The 17,981-nt window shown below is 37.8% G+C and overlaps 1 protein-coding gene across 26 annotated transcripts in view; it reads left to right on the forward strand.

The window, feature by feature from the left end:
* Positions 1 to 17,981, forward strand: part of NRXN1 (neurexin 1) — a 725,925-nt gene that overhangs the window by 583,716 nt on the left and 124,228 nt on the right. For all 26 annotated transcript variants that reach the window (XM_087774526.1, XM_087774528.1, XM_087774537.1 and 23 more), the window contains one exon: positions 16,018 to 16,189. In XM_087774526.1, the coding sequence (XP_087630652.1) occupies positions 16,018 to 16,189 (172 nt within the window). The remainder of the gene's footprint in view (positions 1 to 16,017; positions 16,190 to 17,981) is intronic.

A 17,981-nucleotide genomic window follows, 5' to 3' on the forward strand; every position in this document is an offset into this window, starting at 1 on the left:
TTGTAGGGAATGAAGATGCGCCAATCAAAGCGAGCAGAAATCACAGCCCCTTAGCCCTGAGTGGTGGTCACAGGGAAGGAAGGAGGTATCAGTCATGTAACAACACAAGATAGATGAGCTAACTTCAAAAAATAAAATAAATCCACACGGCTGGTTGCTAGGAGTCCGTTTCCCAGCAATAAAAAGAAATATCCAGCCCATTTCTTCTTGCTGTAATTTTGTTTCCAGCAAAATCTGAAAACCTCAGTTTTGATTATTGCTATTGGGAAACATATGTGTTGTGTTTCATTTGATCCAAGATCAGCTGGAGCAGTCTGAAGCTGACCACATTAAACTTCCAAGCGGCTTACCCAAGGAAGTTCTTGGCTTTTCCCACAATGACTATACTAGCAAATGCCACTTGCACGTTTTTGTCACATATCAATAGAAATTTACAACTAAAAAAAGATTTAAAAAAAAAAAAATCTATAGTTTTTCATGATTGCCTGAAGCTTTATGATTTGGCTTACTGGGTTGGTTAGAACTGTTTGATACTATTCTGGTGGTAGCAAGAAGGTATAAAATACTTTTTTGCAGCCAATATCCACATTGAATTGTTCTTCTAAGTCTACATAATATAAAATTGTTTTGGAAGCCTGTACAATCATTCAGTATACATTTCTGCATTATTTTCTCCACGTTTGCATTTGTTATTTTGCACTTATTTGCTTTTTAAAGTGAAGCAAATTATTACCAACAATAATATCCCTAAAAGCATTGCCCAAGGGGGGCAGAAAAACAGTTGTTATGCATAGTACTTTTTAGGTCCACATGTTTTACCATATTCTCTTTGGAAAATACGTTTGGAGGTGCTTTAGGGGGTGGGGGGAAGGGTATGTGGATTACAAAACATATAAGAAAGAATGGGGGAAAGTAGAGAGCAAGCCTTAATTTCATAATCTAATGCCACTGATTCATAGGAAAACTCTTTAGGACCAGGCTGTGTGGAAGGTATTATAACACTGTAGTATGTGACATTTTAATCATTAATGTGTTTTCAAAGATTCCTGAAGTCACCGTCATGCTCTGCTGACCTGACCCTTCATGTTACAGCTCCCTTTTATATGGCTTTTTTTCCATTAACAAGGGACATGCAGAGTGGGCTCACTATTTTGTCAGGCTGTGCTACAGAAAGTGGAACTAAGGAAACCTGAAAACTTCAGCTTGGCCAGGAAATCTGGGGATAAAAAGCAGGAGACTGCATAGAAATAGCATTTAAGATCTACTTCTGCTTTTGGAACCGTTGGGGAGCCTGGTGGTGGGAATTGCCAAGTGGGACTGCTTGGACTTACTGGAGTGGAAAGTACTCCAAGCCTGCAATGACATGGTGTGGGATAAGAGTATAGTGTTTCCTAAACCAGGTCTAAATCCTTCTGAGTTAAGAGCTGCCTCGGAGGCTTTTGGGGTTTTTTTTGGTTTGTTTTTTTTGTTTGTTTGTTTGGGGTTTTTTTTTATTTTTAGTGGCTTTTTTTGGCTGTAAGCATGATGCAAAAAGGTTTCACTAGTAATTGGAATCTAGCTTATATCGTAGATTTATAATCAACAGATTATAAATGGCCAGAAAAAAAAAATCCGAGATTACAAATTGCAAACTAAATCTTGAAGGTTAAAGGCCACTCCTACTGCACTGCTTCCTGCACTCTTTGTTTGTTTCTGTGTCCAACAGACGTTTAAGTCCATTGCCCAACAGGGACAGTAATGAGAAAAGTTAGATGCTGGATTTGGAAGGTTTACCTCAATGTATTTGGTTTTGGGTATATTCCCTTATTAGAAAACTGTGAAGGTATTAAGTGCTTTATAGTTGGCTATGGATTTTTTTCCATTTATTTATTTTTATAGAAAGTTTTCAAAGCAACCCTCTGTAGTGAATCGTAGGCCACCTCTGCATGAGTTGCATCCTGAGGCTTCATATTGTGTTTCATTAATTTCTAGAAGAAAACAATGGTTTGCAAGGAAAACACATCTGTTTTTTCCTATTTTCATCCATCCCAGTTACTAAGAGTCAAGCTAGAACCTTTTCTTACTCCATATAAATACTAATAAGTACATAAAGGTAAATATGGTAAGCAGCAAGAGTTTTGTAGTTTCAAACAGTGAATCCGTGAGACCTTTCTAAATGCAGTCATTTTAGCTATATGTCAGAGGGAGAGTTGGGGTTTTTTTTTGAGGAAATTAATCTTTTGAACTAATTGTTATGACGATAAATGAGAAGGAACAGAATCCAGCTACCCTCCCTTGGGGTACGCAGAGATAGACGTCTAGCTGTGACAGCACATATCTCAGCACAAGATTTCCTGAGTATTTACCAAGCTTCTTAGATAGGTTTGGCAGCCTGATTTTTCTCTAATGCCACAGCTGCTCCTCATATATGCATACCTGGGGTTGTTTATGCTATATACCAGTCTCATTAATGACTGTGGAACATGCACACCCTTAGGTATTTTATTAAGTAGGCACGTTGCACATTATTTTAGTTTACTGCTTCTTACTTGTTATATCTGCAGAGGACAAAGATCTGTCTGTTCTTCAGTCAAAGGCATGACAATTAGCTGTGTCAACATATCTAAGCTGGTTTAAAATCCTTTCCCTCAAACAGTGGGAGAAGGGCACTGAAGGGATAATGCAGCATAGGCTGACTGTCTGGATATTTATGTGTCTAGAGATGTACCCCACTCTTGCACTGATATCAGCACCTGAACTAGGTAGTTTAAGGGTACTGGGGGGTCTGAGAACTGCCCAGATCTCACTAGTAGTGCTACCTCTGCAAGAATTGTTTCAGCAGGGTAACAGGAATAAAAACCAGCAAACATTAATTTTAGCTAGTTAAGGCAGTTGGGTCTTACTCTGAACTGATATACTGGTTTCAAAAGATACCATTTTTATTTATTTTTCCTTTAAAAAATAAAAATACAATTGAAGAGTTGGAAATGAGCTGTGAATCAATTGTTCTGTAGAGAGAAATGTGTTCACACACAGAAATTAGAGAATAAATTAAGCTGTCTGCCATAGAAGTTGACCCTAATTAAGGTCAATTCTCCTTGATAAGTAAGTAATCAGGAATCTTTATTATAGTTTAGTCTCTGTTAACAACAAACAGAGCATTATTTTATTTTTATGGTTAGAATAAGTCTCTTAATTGATAGTATTCTGCAGGAGGCAAACATCCATCAGCACTGAAACTGATACACTGAAGAAATTTTAAATTAGAACAGCATTAGTTAAATTAGTCAAAGTGCAAAACCGCAAAGCTCAAGAATGTACATCTTCTGCAAAATTCACCTTTCTGTAATTTGTTGCTTACAAAGAAAAAAAAGCATGTTACCTATCAACAAATGAGAGGACAAGGTCTCTGCCTTGAAGTGATTACAAATGTTAGTATTTAATATTATCATTCCCACAGAATCCGGTTTACCATGGTTGTCCTACTCTGCTCATCATCTTAGTACCTGAACACCTTTCACTAAGCAGTAACGGCAAATATTTGTTATGTCATTTTGTATTCTTATCCCTCTATATGGAGCATGTGCAGTAGGTTGTTCTGTTTCATCTCGTCATTCATATATATATATGTATGCATACGTAAAACATAGATATACAGTCATACACACACAAAGGCATCTGCATACATATATAGATCATGATGTATTTATAGTGGTGAAAGAAGGAGGAAAAGGTTTTGATTGTCAGTACCTGTCTCTACTTCAAGTTTAATTTCTGAGTGTGGGATGCATCACAGAAAATAATTATAATTATCTAGGAGGCAAAGTAAGTCCTCCTGTACTATAAGAAGTGGAGCTTAGTTGGAAGAGCAGCTCCAATGGATTCCTTGTTTGTGGTATGTTCTATATGCTGGAGTTTGTGGAGTTTCTTCACAGGAGGATGGGCACAGTACTTGCATGATGCTCTGCCTGAGCAGTCCCCACGATGTGCAGAGCTGAAAGATGAAATGGGAGAATGGTTATTGGGGAGACCTGTCAGTCACAAATGACCTTTGCTGTGGTGAAAGAGCCAAGAAGCCTGTTAGCAATTGCACAGACAAAGCAGAAGTGGCAAAGAGCTAGCTTCACTTCAGGTGAAAAAATTTGTGCATGATGTCCTCTAATGATACTAGTGCTTAATGAGACTGGTTGTGGGCAAAGAACAATTTGGAAAAATAAGAGAAAAAATAAAGTTTGCTTTTTATAACCCTAAAGTTATCCCATTTAGTGCAGAAGAATGTCTGAAAGGCTGTGTGTGTGCACAGCCACACACACATGTACGCACACCTACCTTGCCTGATGCTATACGAAAGCCATTTTGAGCCTAATGCTCTTGAATAAATTGCTCCAGAGTGGTTAGTTCACCCATGTGGAAACCTCACCTCTTGCTGACTTTGCTAGCATCACAGACATTGGGTTATCTGCTGCAAAGCACAAGGCATTTCAAACGTAAGCTGCCCAGAAGGCTATTTAAGATGCAGAGTTTTCCCCTTGCTATGTTTTTAGGAAGTCTTAAGAGTGGGACTTGATCCTACAGGTCCATGAATCCCCTTCCCAGTGACTCTGTGCCTTTTTTTTTTTTTTCTTTTTTTGTCCTCCCTTTAAAGATGCCCATTCTTTTCCCTGCCACTCTGATGTATTTGCAAAGGCTTATCTGACCAAATAGAAGCAAAGGTATTCACAGCCTTCAAGTAATCAAAGATTTGTATGTCACACATCATAGATATGCCAGCCAGCTAGGTGGCATTTTGGAGTGGCTGAGCTACAGGGAGGAGACGTATTTGTAGGGTAGCTATTTATAGTGGGGGTCTTATGGTGTGTAAAATCCTGCTCCCTCCCCCCCTTTTTTTTTTCCTTTTCAAATAGTCCCTCAGTAACATTAAAGCTGTAGAAGTATGAAAATGAAAACAGTTACATATCTGGTTTCTACTAAGCTTTCTCTAGGAGAACCTTGATCTTAGTAAAGCCATAATTTTAATAAAAATAGTGAAAGCACATCATTTGCAGCAGCTGTCTGCCAAATATTTTACAATCACATCTCTTCCACACTGAAATATGGCAGAATAGTGGTAAGAGGCAGAAGCTCTGAAAAAGTGACAAGTAACTCTAATGAGAGATGCCCTGGTTTTACCACATTGCTGTTTCTAAAGTGGCCTTGATTTCAGAAGAGTTACTTCTGACTTTTAACTTTCAGAGGTAAATATCTGCCAGGTATATAAAAAACACAAAAAGAAGAAAGTAGATGCACTAAGGGCAGAAATCAGGAGTATACTATCAATGAGGTTAGAATAATGCCCTAAAAAGTTGATTGTTGGTTGCCTAACAGACCCCATTTGCAAAGTGGTAATTTCCAACAGTATCGAAAGTCTATTGTAAAGTACATAAGAAGTGAAAAATTTATAACTAAAAGGATGACATATTTCCATTCCCTTGTGCAGTTTGAAGATAATGATGCATTTTGCAATTTTGGCTGTTAACGGCTGTTGCGCTACATGTTGTAAAGCAAGCATTTATATACTGTTAGGGATTTTTTAAATGCTGTTGTGTTCATGAACACAAATAATACATTTGGACATCATTCAAGCCTGATGCTGATCATTCCAGTGAAGACAACAACATTCATGACTGTTCCGTGCTTCGGAGAGGCAATTCAGAGCCTGACAGTACTGAACTCTGTTATATGCAAAGCTCCCTCGCTGTGGGTTAACTTCTGTTTTGATTTTGTCTGATTTGCTTGGGGTTAGCCTTTTCAAATATCTGGCAGGTTTCTTCTAGATACAATTATTTGCAAGCTTCTTGAATTTTGAAGAGCACATTGTTGAAGGTGCTCGTGCTATTTGCAATGCTTCCTTCAAAGATCTCCTTATAGTTGTTGTTTATGAACAATAATGATTTCCTGCACGTAGCCCTTTCATTTACTTTGTGGCACTTCTCTTCCACAGGGTGTTTTTTTTTGTTTTTTTAAGATGCCAAAGCAATGTCGTTCAAACCTTGGGGGCTGTTAGCAGCAGTAGCAGAGGAGAATGTAGAGGTAGCTATCAGATTTTGCTTTCCCCTTACAGCTACCCGTTGGATTTCACAGTTCAGTCAACTAAAGCTGTTTGATCACTTCATGTGCTACATGTATTCAGTGTAAGAATTTTTACATGCTCTGCAGCATTAAGTGATCAAAAGAAGTGAGATCCTCTGTTGTAGCATTGATAATAGGTTACTGCTTACTGCGTATCTCAGCACAGCACACAGGGAAATTGTCAAATTGGTTTTGATTCTGAAAGATCTTCGAGATGAAGAAAGGTAAGATAAAGGAAACTACTACCATTGAGAAAAATATACATGGTATTAAAGCTTGCTGTAGGATGACTTTACACTCAATGATAAGAGAGAGAAAGCTGGCAATAGAAATGATAGGACTGCTCAGAAAATGGGACAACAACCAGGACTTGCCTTTCTGTAGGGAGCCCAAGCCCAACCCATGGCATGTTGTAGCTCTGCTGTCTGGTAATAGCATAGCTATGTTTCCTTGCATGAAGTCTTTTTGCTTCAGTTATACATTTGTGTCATAGACCAGTAATTGATTTTTTTTGTTTGAGTTTTTTTGGTTCTACTTCTGCTTAGCTACTTTGCGGATATGATTTTTTTTTCAGACAGACAGTAAGTTTCTGAAGTGAGAATATCGCGTTTTCTTCATTTTACAGATAGGAGGCAAAAACATTCATCTAGGTCCACTATTCAGAGACTTAGCTTTTAAATCACTTTGTGGGCTGGGTTGTTTTGGTTTGGTTTGGTTTGGTTTTTTCTTTCAGTTTTCTTTCACAGAAGTCTGTGTCAATAATGAACATTTACCAGTCAAGATGAAATAGGAACAGGTTGTTTCCAATTGGAGACTCCAAAGCAAGAGAAGAAAGGTTGGGAAACAATTCTGGGAATACATTTGTATACAGGCAATCAGAACAATAAAGGAATGCAAAGTCTGCATTTAAACAGTGTTTAAAAAGTACTTTGTCCCAGTGTCTGTGGTAAGCATCTGGAAATATTCAAGATTGTCATTAATATTAAAGGAAAGCTTATCAAAGGTGTGAATGGCAGGTAGGTGTTCTGTTTTCATTAAAGCTCAGTAGAAGTTGGGTGTCTAATATCATTTTTGGGTTTTAATAATTCCCTACAGGTTTATAATATGAAAAGTCCTTTGACCCAGATTCTCAAAAATATATTACTTGTGTTTTCATGAGCATGTGTGTTGATCATGTGGCTATTAATCATTTAGCATGAAAGCCTGCATGAGAATTTGCTGATTCTTCACTTCTGGTCCCAGTTATACCCCCTTCTGACTCTGATTTTGGATTTGTTTCAGACACGCAAATTATCATAAGAGTTCTGTGAAGCCTTTCTAAGCACAGAAATCAATACCCTTAAAGCAGCACAGTTTCCAGTGTGGATTAGATTCTACCAATATCAAGGTGCTACTTGTTTGGGTTTTTTTTTCTAGGAGTATCTTTACACCTTTGGATAACTGTATCCAGTCCCAGGAACACTATTTTAATAATCTCTGTATAAAAGCACTATAAAAAAGTGGAAAGCAAGCCTAATTTTCAAATCTCACTGTGCTCATCTGGAAACACGTGTTAATGTATGTGTGGCGAGGAGCAGTGTTTGCCATTTTTGAGTAGCTGGAGCTCCCAATGAGTATGCCATTCCTCAGACTGGGCATACTGTATTTGAGGTGCACAAGCTCACAGGCTTCTGCCTACATGGAAAGTAAGTGTGCAAGAACAAAGTCAAGGCATGTGAGTTACCTCGGCCAGTAGTTAAAAGACTATTTTCCTTCAAATTAGGCTCTGTTTGGTGTAACAGCATCTGTATGTAGTCTTTTCAACCCATCCATACCATCTCATCACAACTGGGAACCTTTGGTGAGATGCTAGCAAGGTCAAGACATTTTTGTGCTACATGCTGTTTTGACAAAAAGTACCATGTTAAGGGCTGACTACTTAAATTGTTCTTTACTGCATATTTTCTCAGAAAAATTTAATTTTGTATACTGCAGTAATGATGCTGAGTGGATAATAAGATGCACTATGCTGCTGCTGCAGGCTCTACACCATATGTCTTCCATAACTATTGCATTTTGGGGGGCTGGTTGTTAGAGTAATTGTATCATCTCAGTAATTCATCATCAGAGTAACTTGAAATAATACAGCTATGATATATAGCAGTGAGAATTACAATGTTTAAAACTAAACAGGAAAACTGCAGTCTGAGAGCTGAAGTGTCGAAATTGTAGATTTATAAATATTTCTACCTCCTGAACTTTATGTATAAATTGAATTGCTATAACAACACTTAAAGCAGACTGTGAGGACAATTATTTTAAAGCAGAAAGTGATACAAGTCATTATTTCATAGTAGTAAAGAGTGGTTGCTTCCTGCCCTGAAATGCTGGGGTGGTGAACAATTCTGTGATACCTTCTTTCCAGGCTTTTTGTTCTGTGATCACATATATGGCATTTTGTGACGTAAACCAATCATTTTAAGTCATGTATCACATCTTCCACTTAGTGAGCCACTTAAGTAGCTTTTTTTTCAGGTATGCCTCAGTTGTAAATTAGTGTGATGGTGGGACCACATTTCACTTACCTCTTTTAAGGGTCATTGGTTTAAGGCTAGAAGCTGCTTAATTTTTATAGAGCAACATTTAAGACTGCAGTAGCTCTGCTAGCATCTGTGTGATTTTGCATACCTAATATTGTTACAGTGAAAGTGCTATTTCTCATATGTCAACCAGGGGCATCTGGTGAACAATGAATTTTTATTATTTCTGTATTGATTTAGAAAATCTAGATAACTTAATGGCATGAAACTGGGGTCATTTAAAGGTTTATGAAATGATCTTACAGAGCTTCTGAGTAAAATGTGAGAGCAAAATATGTTGCAAATTCTCTCTTCATCTCTTTTTAACAAAATCTATGAAACAACCGATTGAGGATCCCAAAATTAGGGGGGGAAGAAAAGTTTTGTCACTGTATATTTATGAGGTAGACGTGGTGCTCGAGGACATGGTTTAGTGGTGGACTTGGCAGTGATAGGTTAACGGTTGGATTCGATGATCTTAAGGGTCTTTTCCAACCTTAACGATTCTATGATTCTGTGATTATAGATCTCTTTTTCAAGTGCCTTGAACTGTCTCTGGAAGGATCTTGGAAATGTGTGCTTGGGTTTGTACTTAGGTGAGCATGCACAGGTGCTGCAGGAAATATTGGTAACATTTGTGGCTCTGCAGACATTTTTTTCTCTCTGAATATTATGAATAGTGGCTTAGCGTAGTGTTAGGCAGCAATTTCAAATTGGATTGGTGTGTGCGAACGGGTAACACAGACCTGACCGCACTTCTTGCAGGAATCCAAGGGTCACATTTGGATTCCAGCCACCACTCAAGCCAAGTAATTACATCCTTCAAGATTTCAATTCAGTTTCCTGAATGCAAGCACTTTGTGTACTAGAGGCTCAAAAAGACCAGTCAGCTGCAGATAAAGTCTTGTAGAGCAGTTTGGGAAGTAAGTATTGTCAGTTTATCTCTCCACCCCTACCATCTGGGGACCAGGAGGCTGAGAGTCAAGTAAAGGAGAACAAATCTTTCCAGAAGCAGGTCCAATGATGAAGGAGAAGCACTCAAAATTGCTGGGAGACTGGATTGAGAGGAAGCCCACTTTGCTGCCTGTTGCTCAGATTTGATATGAGGGTGATGAAATCAGTGTCATTTACACAGAGTATCACACCTCCAGCTGGAAAAAATCAAGCATTTAGTTTAAAATCACAGGATTTAACATTATTTTCAATTCTTTCTATTAGGCTGCCAATGCAGTAGCCTGCAAGGCTTTGGGTTTTAAGCTTTTTGTACAATTATCAGAACAAGAAACTTGTTTTAAAATGAAACGTGGGATTTTCTCGTAACCGAAGGTCTACAGAACTGTGGATTTAAGAAATAAACAAATATCGGGGAAGTTGCAAATAAATGGTGAGAACTGGCAAGAAGGAACACAGGGAATAGCTCAGTCTCCTTGCTTAGGCAACCAGGAAAGGGAGAAGCTTTTTTTTATTATTATTTTATTTTTTATTTTTCCTTCTCCACAGAGAAAGAGAAACCAAACAGCTTCACACTTGTCAGATGCCAGTCTATCAAAGTCTATCTGGGTGGATGCACCCTATCAAACATCAGCAGAAATCTTTGCTTCCTTCCTTGAAGTGCCAACCTATGACTGATAACTTTGCCTGTTAGTACTCTGATAGAGTTTTCAAGCCCCTCCTACTTTTTCTACAGTATGTCAAACACTGATGTACTGAAAGCTATAATCCATCTCTGAAAAGGGTTACCTTTCTGAAGTCACAAAGGGACACAAAACCTGACTCTAAGTACTCAAGATGAGGGATGACATGACGATGCCTGTGTCTATGGTGTGTTGTCTTGCAGTTGACTAAAAAGTAAAAAGATCTGATTACTAATGCTAAAAGTTAGGTTGAATATTTTATCACCTCTCATAGAGAAAAGCAGTAACAAAAATATTAAAAAAATCATTTATGATGTTAAGTTAATGACACAATACCTGAGAGTATGAATTTAAAAACCCATATCCAGAAAGTTAACTTCTTTCATTGGAATATAAAAGATGGATTCAAAGAACTCTTCCCAGACATTTTATATTTTCTGTGTCTTTCCCAGGAAATATTTCCTCTGGAAGATACTAGATGGGAATAAGAAATACTGATGGATCATTAGACTTATGTAGTTACTCAATCTTGGAGTTCAGATGTATCTTCTGTCCATTATGTATCCCTCCCCTCACTTGCTGAAGCAAACAGTACTATTTCTACATATGCTTTTCCTTACAGGATTCAGAAAATCAGAAATTATTTTAACTATTTTGCATACATTTCTATAATATAGAATATTAGCCTTGGATTGCATTTGAGTGAAAATGATCTCACTCTTCGTAATAAAACTCAAGAAATTTATTCTTCAATAAAATCAAAGTCAACCATCAGTTACTTCTAAGACTTTGTTATCACATTCGCCAGAAAGTTGTGCCTCAGGGACTGATGCTATTAGATGCAAGCTGGTATGCTTGATTCCCCCCCCCCCCCCCCATTTGTTCACCTGTGGGAGTCACAATATTATTACTTTTCTTTGGAAGTGGTTAAAGGTTGTGTTATGAGCTTAGGTCATCTGTGGTCTTTTCTAAAACTACTGTTGTGCCAAATCTGCACATGCTCGTGTCTGATTCCAGAATTATTACTACAGAGAGCAGTAAAATCTTGCTGATGCTATAGGAAATATCATTATTCTGGAGATATATATATATATATATATATTTTATAGTAGCATAGGTTTTACAGCATTTGGAGTTGGCAGATCAGTAGCACTGGACTAGGGTCCAACAGGGAACAAATTGCACTGTCAGCTATTGGCTTGATTTGCATTTCACGTTTCTCGCTTGGTTCTCGGGTTCATCAGCATTCTCGGTGCTTTGTCAGAAGCCTGTTAAAGCCAAGGTAGAAGTATTTAGAGTACACAATTCATAAAACATGCTTGAAAATAATCTGCTGGAGTTGCTAGATTACAATAGTACCTGCCAGTGCTTTTGAAGACAAAATGTTTTGAAATGATTGGTGTATACACATGCATGCACGCACGCTTTTACTGTCTCAGGAATCAAAACTCCTAGTGTTTCAGAGCCCATTAGGAACATAGGATTGGAGCTAGACATGTATATCTCATGCTTTTATTCAACTGCTTTGAAGCCATTAACATATTTATCCTTACCCTGTGAGCTTGGACTCCTACAAGTGGCTGGACAGCAGAGGTTAAACCATATGCAAAACCTACATTGCACGTTGCAGTAATGTGTAGGGGTACGTCAGGCAACACCAAATAAGCTTATCTGCCTGTGTCGTACTGTGGAGAGAAAGTCACCCTGGCCTCAGAAACAGGAGAGCTACATGGCCAAAGCACCTCCACACCAAAAGTTTAGCTTTTCTGAAGAGCTGCTGGTTGGGGCTGAGAGTGTCAGGTAGCTTGTCTGTAGGTGAATCGGAGGTCCCTGCGCTGCTTTGTCCCAGGAAGCGGTGGTGGTGATGTGATGGTTGTAGCAGTATTCATAGCGCCTTCTGATTTGAAGTTCAAAATAATTTCCAGTGACAGAGAACAATGTTTATGCTACTTCTTGAAATGCTTAATTCTTCTCCGGAATGTGTGTCCTCTCTTCTGGCCTCTCTCGGAAATAATATTGCAGACTCTCCCATCTCCTACATGTCTCCACTCTGTTATTGTGGCTTTCCCAGTTCAGATTACATAAAGGCAGAGTTGGAAAAGGAATTGATTTCATTTCTATGTTTTCTCACAACAGAGTAAGATTGAGAAAAATAAAACACAGGCTAAGAACCATGAACAGCGCAGTGGACTTCTATGGGCCCTGTGTACAGAGCTGATTTTTACCAGAGGAGCTCCGAAATGATCATCTTTTCTGGGTGGCTAAACATAACCTCCTAGAAATATGAGCCTGAAATGCTGTGCTGTTTCAAGTCACTGGCAAGGATAAAATCATTCAACAGTAATATTGACTTATTGTGGTACTTAATAACGCACAGACATTTCCATAGTGCCCACGACTGGGGTGCTGAAGAGGGAACCTGCCATTCAGCATTTGTCTGAGGCTGTTTCTGATAGGAAGAATAACTTTAAGATTATTGTGAATGAACAAGTGATAAAGGAAAATTTCTACTATTGCACTATGCAATGGAGGCTGGCAAAGCGGAAATAATAATTTAGTATGCTTCAGTTTTATCAGTCTCTTCCCTTTCCTCACTACCATGTTGCTCCAAAAAGAAGAAGAAAAAAATAAAAAGCAGTTCTTTCTAGCGGGCTACAGGCCCATTATATTAAGCATCACAGGGCTGAGGGCTGATATCAGGTTATCTCAACAGGTTACTGTACATCAGCTGATTCACAATAACTGTATGTGCACATGGTCTTAACCAATGACAAATGAAGAATAATGTGACTTACGTTATCTTGCAGTGAAGGAGGAGTACAGTGAGTCAAACTACTGCATGATTATGCAAGGGCTTAAAAAACCCACTATCTACATACAGAGGTGCTTATTGCAACTCAACTGGTACATGGTGACTTACTGCTTTGTGGTAGTGTCATCATCTGTCTGAGCCCATGTACTGTCAGGTCTTTGCATCATGTTTTATTTTGTGGTTCTAAAGGGCTGTGCACAATGGGGTTGTAGTCCATATCATGTTTAGCATGATGTTCAGAAGTCAAACTTAAATATGGATATAAAAATAAGGAAGACTTAAACCTGACATCCAGATTTGCTTCCTTGTTTTATGAGAGGCTACATAAATGCCTACAGGCGCTTAAGAAGTGGGGAAAAAATGAAACTTATCCTTTAAATATGGAGTTTTTCATGTTCTCAGCTACACAAATATATTAGAAATAGAGCCAAAAAAATCACTATAGTATGTTATCAACTATTAGGGTGATATTCTTTGCTATTGCAGCTGCATGCTTGGTGTCTGTGCACAGTACTTCTGTACAAATGTAGGGAAGTCAGGGAAACTTGCTTGTTTCACTAAAAGTATGTATGTATTAAGTAAGGCTAAAGGTCTGCCTTCAAGTCTGTAAAGCATTCATTTCACTTGCTAATACCTGCCCATTTACAAATGGTAACTTGGTAACTGTTGCAGCACCACGTTCTCTTATTTTGGAAAAGCTGCTGATATATTTGCTTTTTATGCCACTTCATTTTGCCTGTACCTGTCCTATTGACTTAAAAGTGGGGGTTTTTTTCCTTGTCATTTTTTGATCTAAAATAATATGTGTATATACATATATATAGCAAATAGGAAAGCAGGTATGTAAAGTGTAGGTTATGAATAGTATAATTATGAATCCCTGTAAAATTAGTCAGCTTTTTTTAATCCTCAAAGCCTTTGATTTCTTGAAAGTACTGTAAAAAGGTGCATATGCCATTATCATTACATGCTGTTTTTCTGCATTTCATAAATGAGTAAAAGAGGAGATTGCTTTAGAGCCAGGACAATGTTATATTTCTTTGTATACATTTCTGTATAAAGAGATTCAGCATATGAATGAAACAGGTGAAGTAAATAAGCTACTGCATCCGTGGGAGAAAATGGGTGAAATCTATTCTGAGCCATAATTGAACCAGTTGAAATAAAATAGAGCTACATTTACTCTCCCAAGATAACTGGGAGATTGCTCTGCAACTCACACGAGAGGCAAAAGAAGGTGAGCATGTGCTGGATGAGGCGGAACCCTTATTGACACCCTATAGGCATGGAAAAGTAGGACCAGCCAATAGAGAAATGTTAAAGTAATCCACAAGGGAAAAAGAGGAATGTTTAGAACATGGTTTAAGTAACTGAGCAAATATATATATATAAAAAAAATTTTTTTTCAGAGTCATTTTGCAAATCTCAGCAGGGGATGGTCCTTTTATTGTTTTAAAAAAGATCATAGCTGAAGAGGTGATAGCGTAGTGCCAAAGCGTTGAGGGACTTTCTCCAAAGGTGTTCAGCAGCGCTCAACTGTGTAACTGGAATATGCAAGCACTATTGGAAAATGAAGTCAGGTATTTAAAAAGAGAATAAAATAAAGTGGAAGAACTCCTGAGTTCTTCACTTGGGAGACTTTCAGAGATGAGGAGCTGCAGGATACGCTTACTACACGGAGTGGTGCCAGGGTAGTAAGAGAAGGAAGGAGCAGACACAAAAGCTACACAGAAGTGAAGCTGGTTCTGGAAAGACTGATGTGAATGACCAAGAGGTACAAAGTGAAATGTTTCATTGTGTTTCATCTGGTAGAGTAAAAACTTAAAGAAGTTTTTTAACTCTTAAGAAGGACGTACCAGTACCAATGACATGAAATTTCACATAGAATTGCCACTTATTATGCACAAGCCCCATATCTCATACGGTGCAGTGCTTTTCTTTTTTTCTCCTTAATTTAATAAGTGTCCTTATTCAGGAATAGAATTGATTTTATAGGAGAAAAAAAATAACACAAAGCCCTTAAGTTAAACTTTTAGTAGATGTTAAAAGACTTTGTTAAAATGTAAATGTCCCATTAGAGTGAACATCTTAATAATTAAAAGACAATAAAAATGAAAATGTGCTAATATCACAATCATCTGGAAAATCTACAGCCTTGGTCCTGAGTATCAATGTGCCTGTGAAGTCCACTTAGCCTTAGGCGCATGCAGGCGCAAGGCCTTACAGGCAAGTCCCAGCAAAAACACCAGAGTCTCTGTCCTTAGTGGGAACAAGATGCTGTCCCTGTGTCACAAATGCCTTTTGCCCCTTTCTGGCTCTGATCAGGAAAGTCCTTGTTAGTCAGTCAGTTTGTGCTTGTCTTAATGATTCAGAGCTACTACAGTGTGATGCAAAAAATGTCTCCATTAGAAAAAACAAGTTTCCTCCTTTGTTATCATTTGTGAAGACTCTGAGTATGAATGAGGTATGGAGAAAGGAGATGCAGGGCTGGGCCTTGGCTTTTATAGCCAGAAAATCCTCATACCTCTTCCAAGTGACACTGCAAGGCTTTCTGTTTTGAAAGCCTAAAAGGAAAAATGGTGTTTAATCCTCATGGAGGTGAGGGAGGGGACAAAGAAAGTAAACTTGAACTTTGCTCCTCCTCATCTTGGTCTGAATCTCTTAGAAAAGGAGAGAACTCAGTTTGGTGAAATAACTCATTTGGAATATCAATTATCCATCAAAGAGATGTCCTGGACTTACTGAGCTGTCAGGAGGCTTGTCACTGCCACATGCAAGCCTTCAGAAGTGACATCTGAGGAGGGAAGATGTTAGAAATCTTTCCCTGTATGACACACTGTCTCTATTTCTTGCTAAAACAACTCTTAATTAGTTCTTCTTTTTCTTCTTCCTTCCTTTTTTTTTTTTTTTTTTCCCAAATATGCAGCATCAGGGAAAAATTGGAGTTAAATTTAATGTTGGAACTGATGACATCGCTATTGAAGAGATCAACGCAATCATTAATGATGGAAAATACCATGTAGTACGTTTCACAAGAAGTGGTGGCAATGCCACGTTACAGGTGGACAACTGGCCAGTAATCGAACGTTACCCAGCAGGTAAGGGCTTACATAAACACTTGTGAGTAAGAGGGTGGGGGATGCATGGAGTTTGGCTCATTTTGCTTCTCTGCTAATACAATGTCAGCTCCTTCGCAGTGTTTTAGTAGCTAATTAAGTAGTTAGAGTCCTGAGCAATGTGCAGTTCATGATGATGGCATTTCCTAAGTGAGTTAAAAGCACAAATTCAAGTTATTACTGTAAGTGGAAAAATACAGTTATGAAGGCATGAAATAATGGTTTTGTTTCTTGTTTTCATTTGTTTTTATTGGATTATTGTTTTAGGGGGAAAAAAAGGCTTTGACAAAAGCTACATGGTAAAGTGGCTTCCAAATCAATCTCCAAGTGATGGGGTAAAACATTTACTGAGGAAAAGGTTGTCTGTGTTCTTTTAATTACAAGTTGTTATTAAAGCAGTCTGAAGCTTATGAATTTAGCAGAAGTGTTCCAACAGGCATAAATCAAAAGGTATATCAGTTATTCATTGTACAACCAACCAATCAAATTAAGATGCCTTAACTTAAAATGCAAACTACAGGATATTACTTATGCAAGTGACGCTGGTTACTTGAACAGGACTGCTTGTGTGAATATAGAGTTGCCTTGATCGGGCCCATATTTAATTTTATGCAAATGCCACGCACTGAAGATTACTGTGTTACTAATTTTATTCGTTTTTAAAGGCAACAGGTTTTTCAGATACACAAACCCTTTCTTATTGAATAGGACTACTGAGCCGTTAATGGTAACTTACAAATCTGCATGTTATCTGTTAACAGTTGGTGTGTGTGTTTATATTATTAAACAAATGGCAGCAAGTCCAGAGATGTAAGTGAAACTTATTCTGGTTTGCATATTTGCTGTTACATAAATGATAGTTCTGATTTATGTGTCTAAAAGTAGAAAATTCTTCATTTTGGGGGTGGAGTGCAACAGTAGGGTATGTTTCACTAATAAGGAATGCATAAGCCATTCCCTGTACTAATTATTAGTATTTAGGGTTTGGGGGTTTTTTATTTGGTGTTTGAGTTGTAGTCCAGCTGTTCACCTGACTTTTTAAAAAATGAAAATAACTTAAAAAAAAAAAAAATCTACAGGTGAAATATCACCCATCATATAATTTCTTGGAAATAATTTAGAATTTAACATAAAAATGAAAGTATGCATCGTAAATGAAATTATGTATAGCAGGAGTTGTTAAAAAATCCTGTGTGCTAATGCATTATGAATGAGTGACAGTTCTGGTGGTTAGAAACAATTAATGGCTTTAAGTTAGACACATCTCTAAGAGGTGATAAACTCTTGAGGGAATGGAGGATACTGAATGAAATATGTCCTGTGATCTTTCAGATATTCCTGTTTCCCCCTTACCCTCCTTGTTTTCTAACTCTTGCAGTGTTTGGTAAATGGTGGCTGAAATGGTAGAAGCTGGGGAGGAGTGTGTTTTAGTTTGTGTTCAAGACCTATGTAGCAGAAAGGAAAAAAACGTGTTTGGGGTTTTTTGTTTGTTTCTTTTGTTTTTTATCTAAATGATGAGCATGAAAATATTTTTGTTTTTCTTCTCTGTTCTGTTTCTTCATGAAAATATGAAGTGGCTACAACAAGGATGAACTGCAGTTGAGTTCTGAAGATAGTGGCACACAAAGTTTGTTTATACTGAACATAGATCAATTTAGAAAATAGAGTGATTTCCTTGTGATGGGATTAGTGGAGTGGAAGGAGGTTGGATGTTTTCTTTGGAAAAGGAAAACAAAAAATTAGAGCTTCTTGAGCTTCTTTTAGCAATCCATAC

Source organism: Nipponia nippon, unplaced genomic scaffold (assembly GCF_047370975.1).
Source record: "Nipponia nippon isolate SJK-2023a ecotype South Korea unplaced genomic scaffold, ASM4737097v1 scaffold_4, whole genome shotgun sequence".
NCBI lineage: Eukaryota > Metazoa > Chordata > Aves > Pelecaniformes > Threskiornithidae > Nipponia > Nipponia nippon.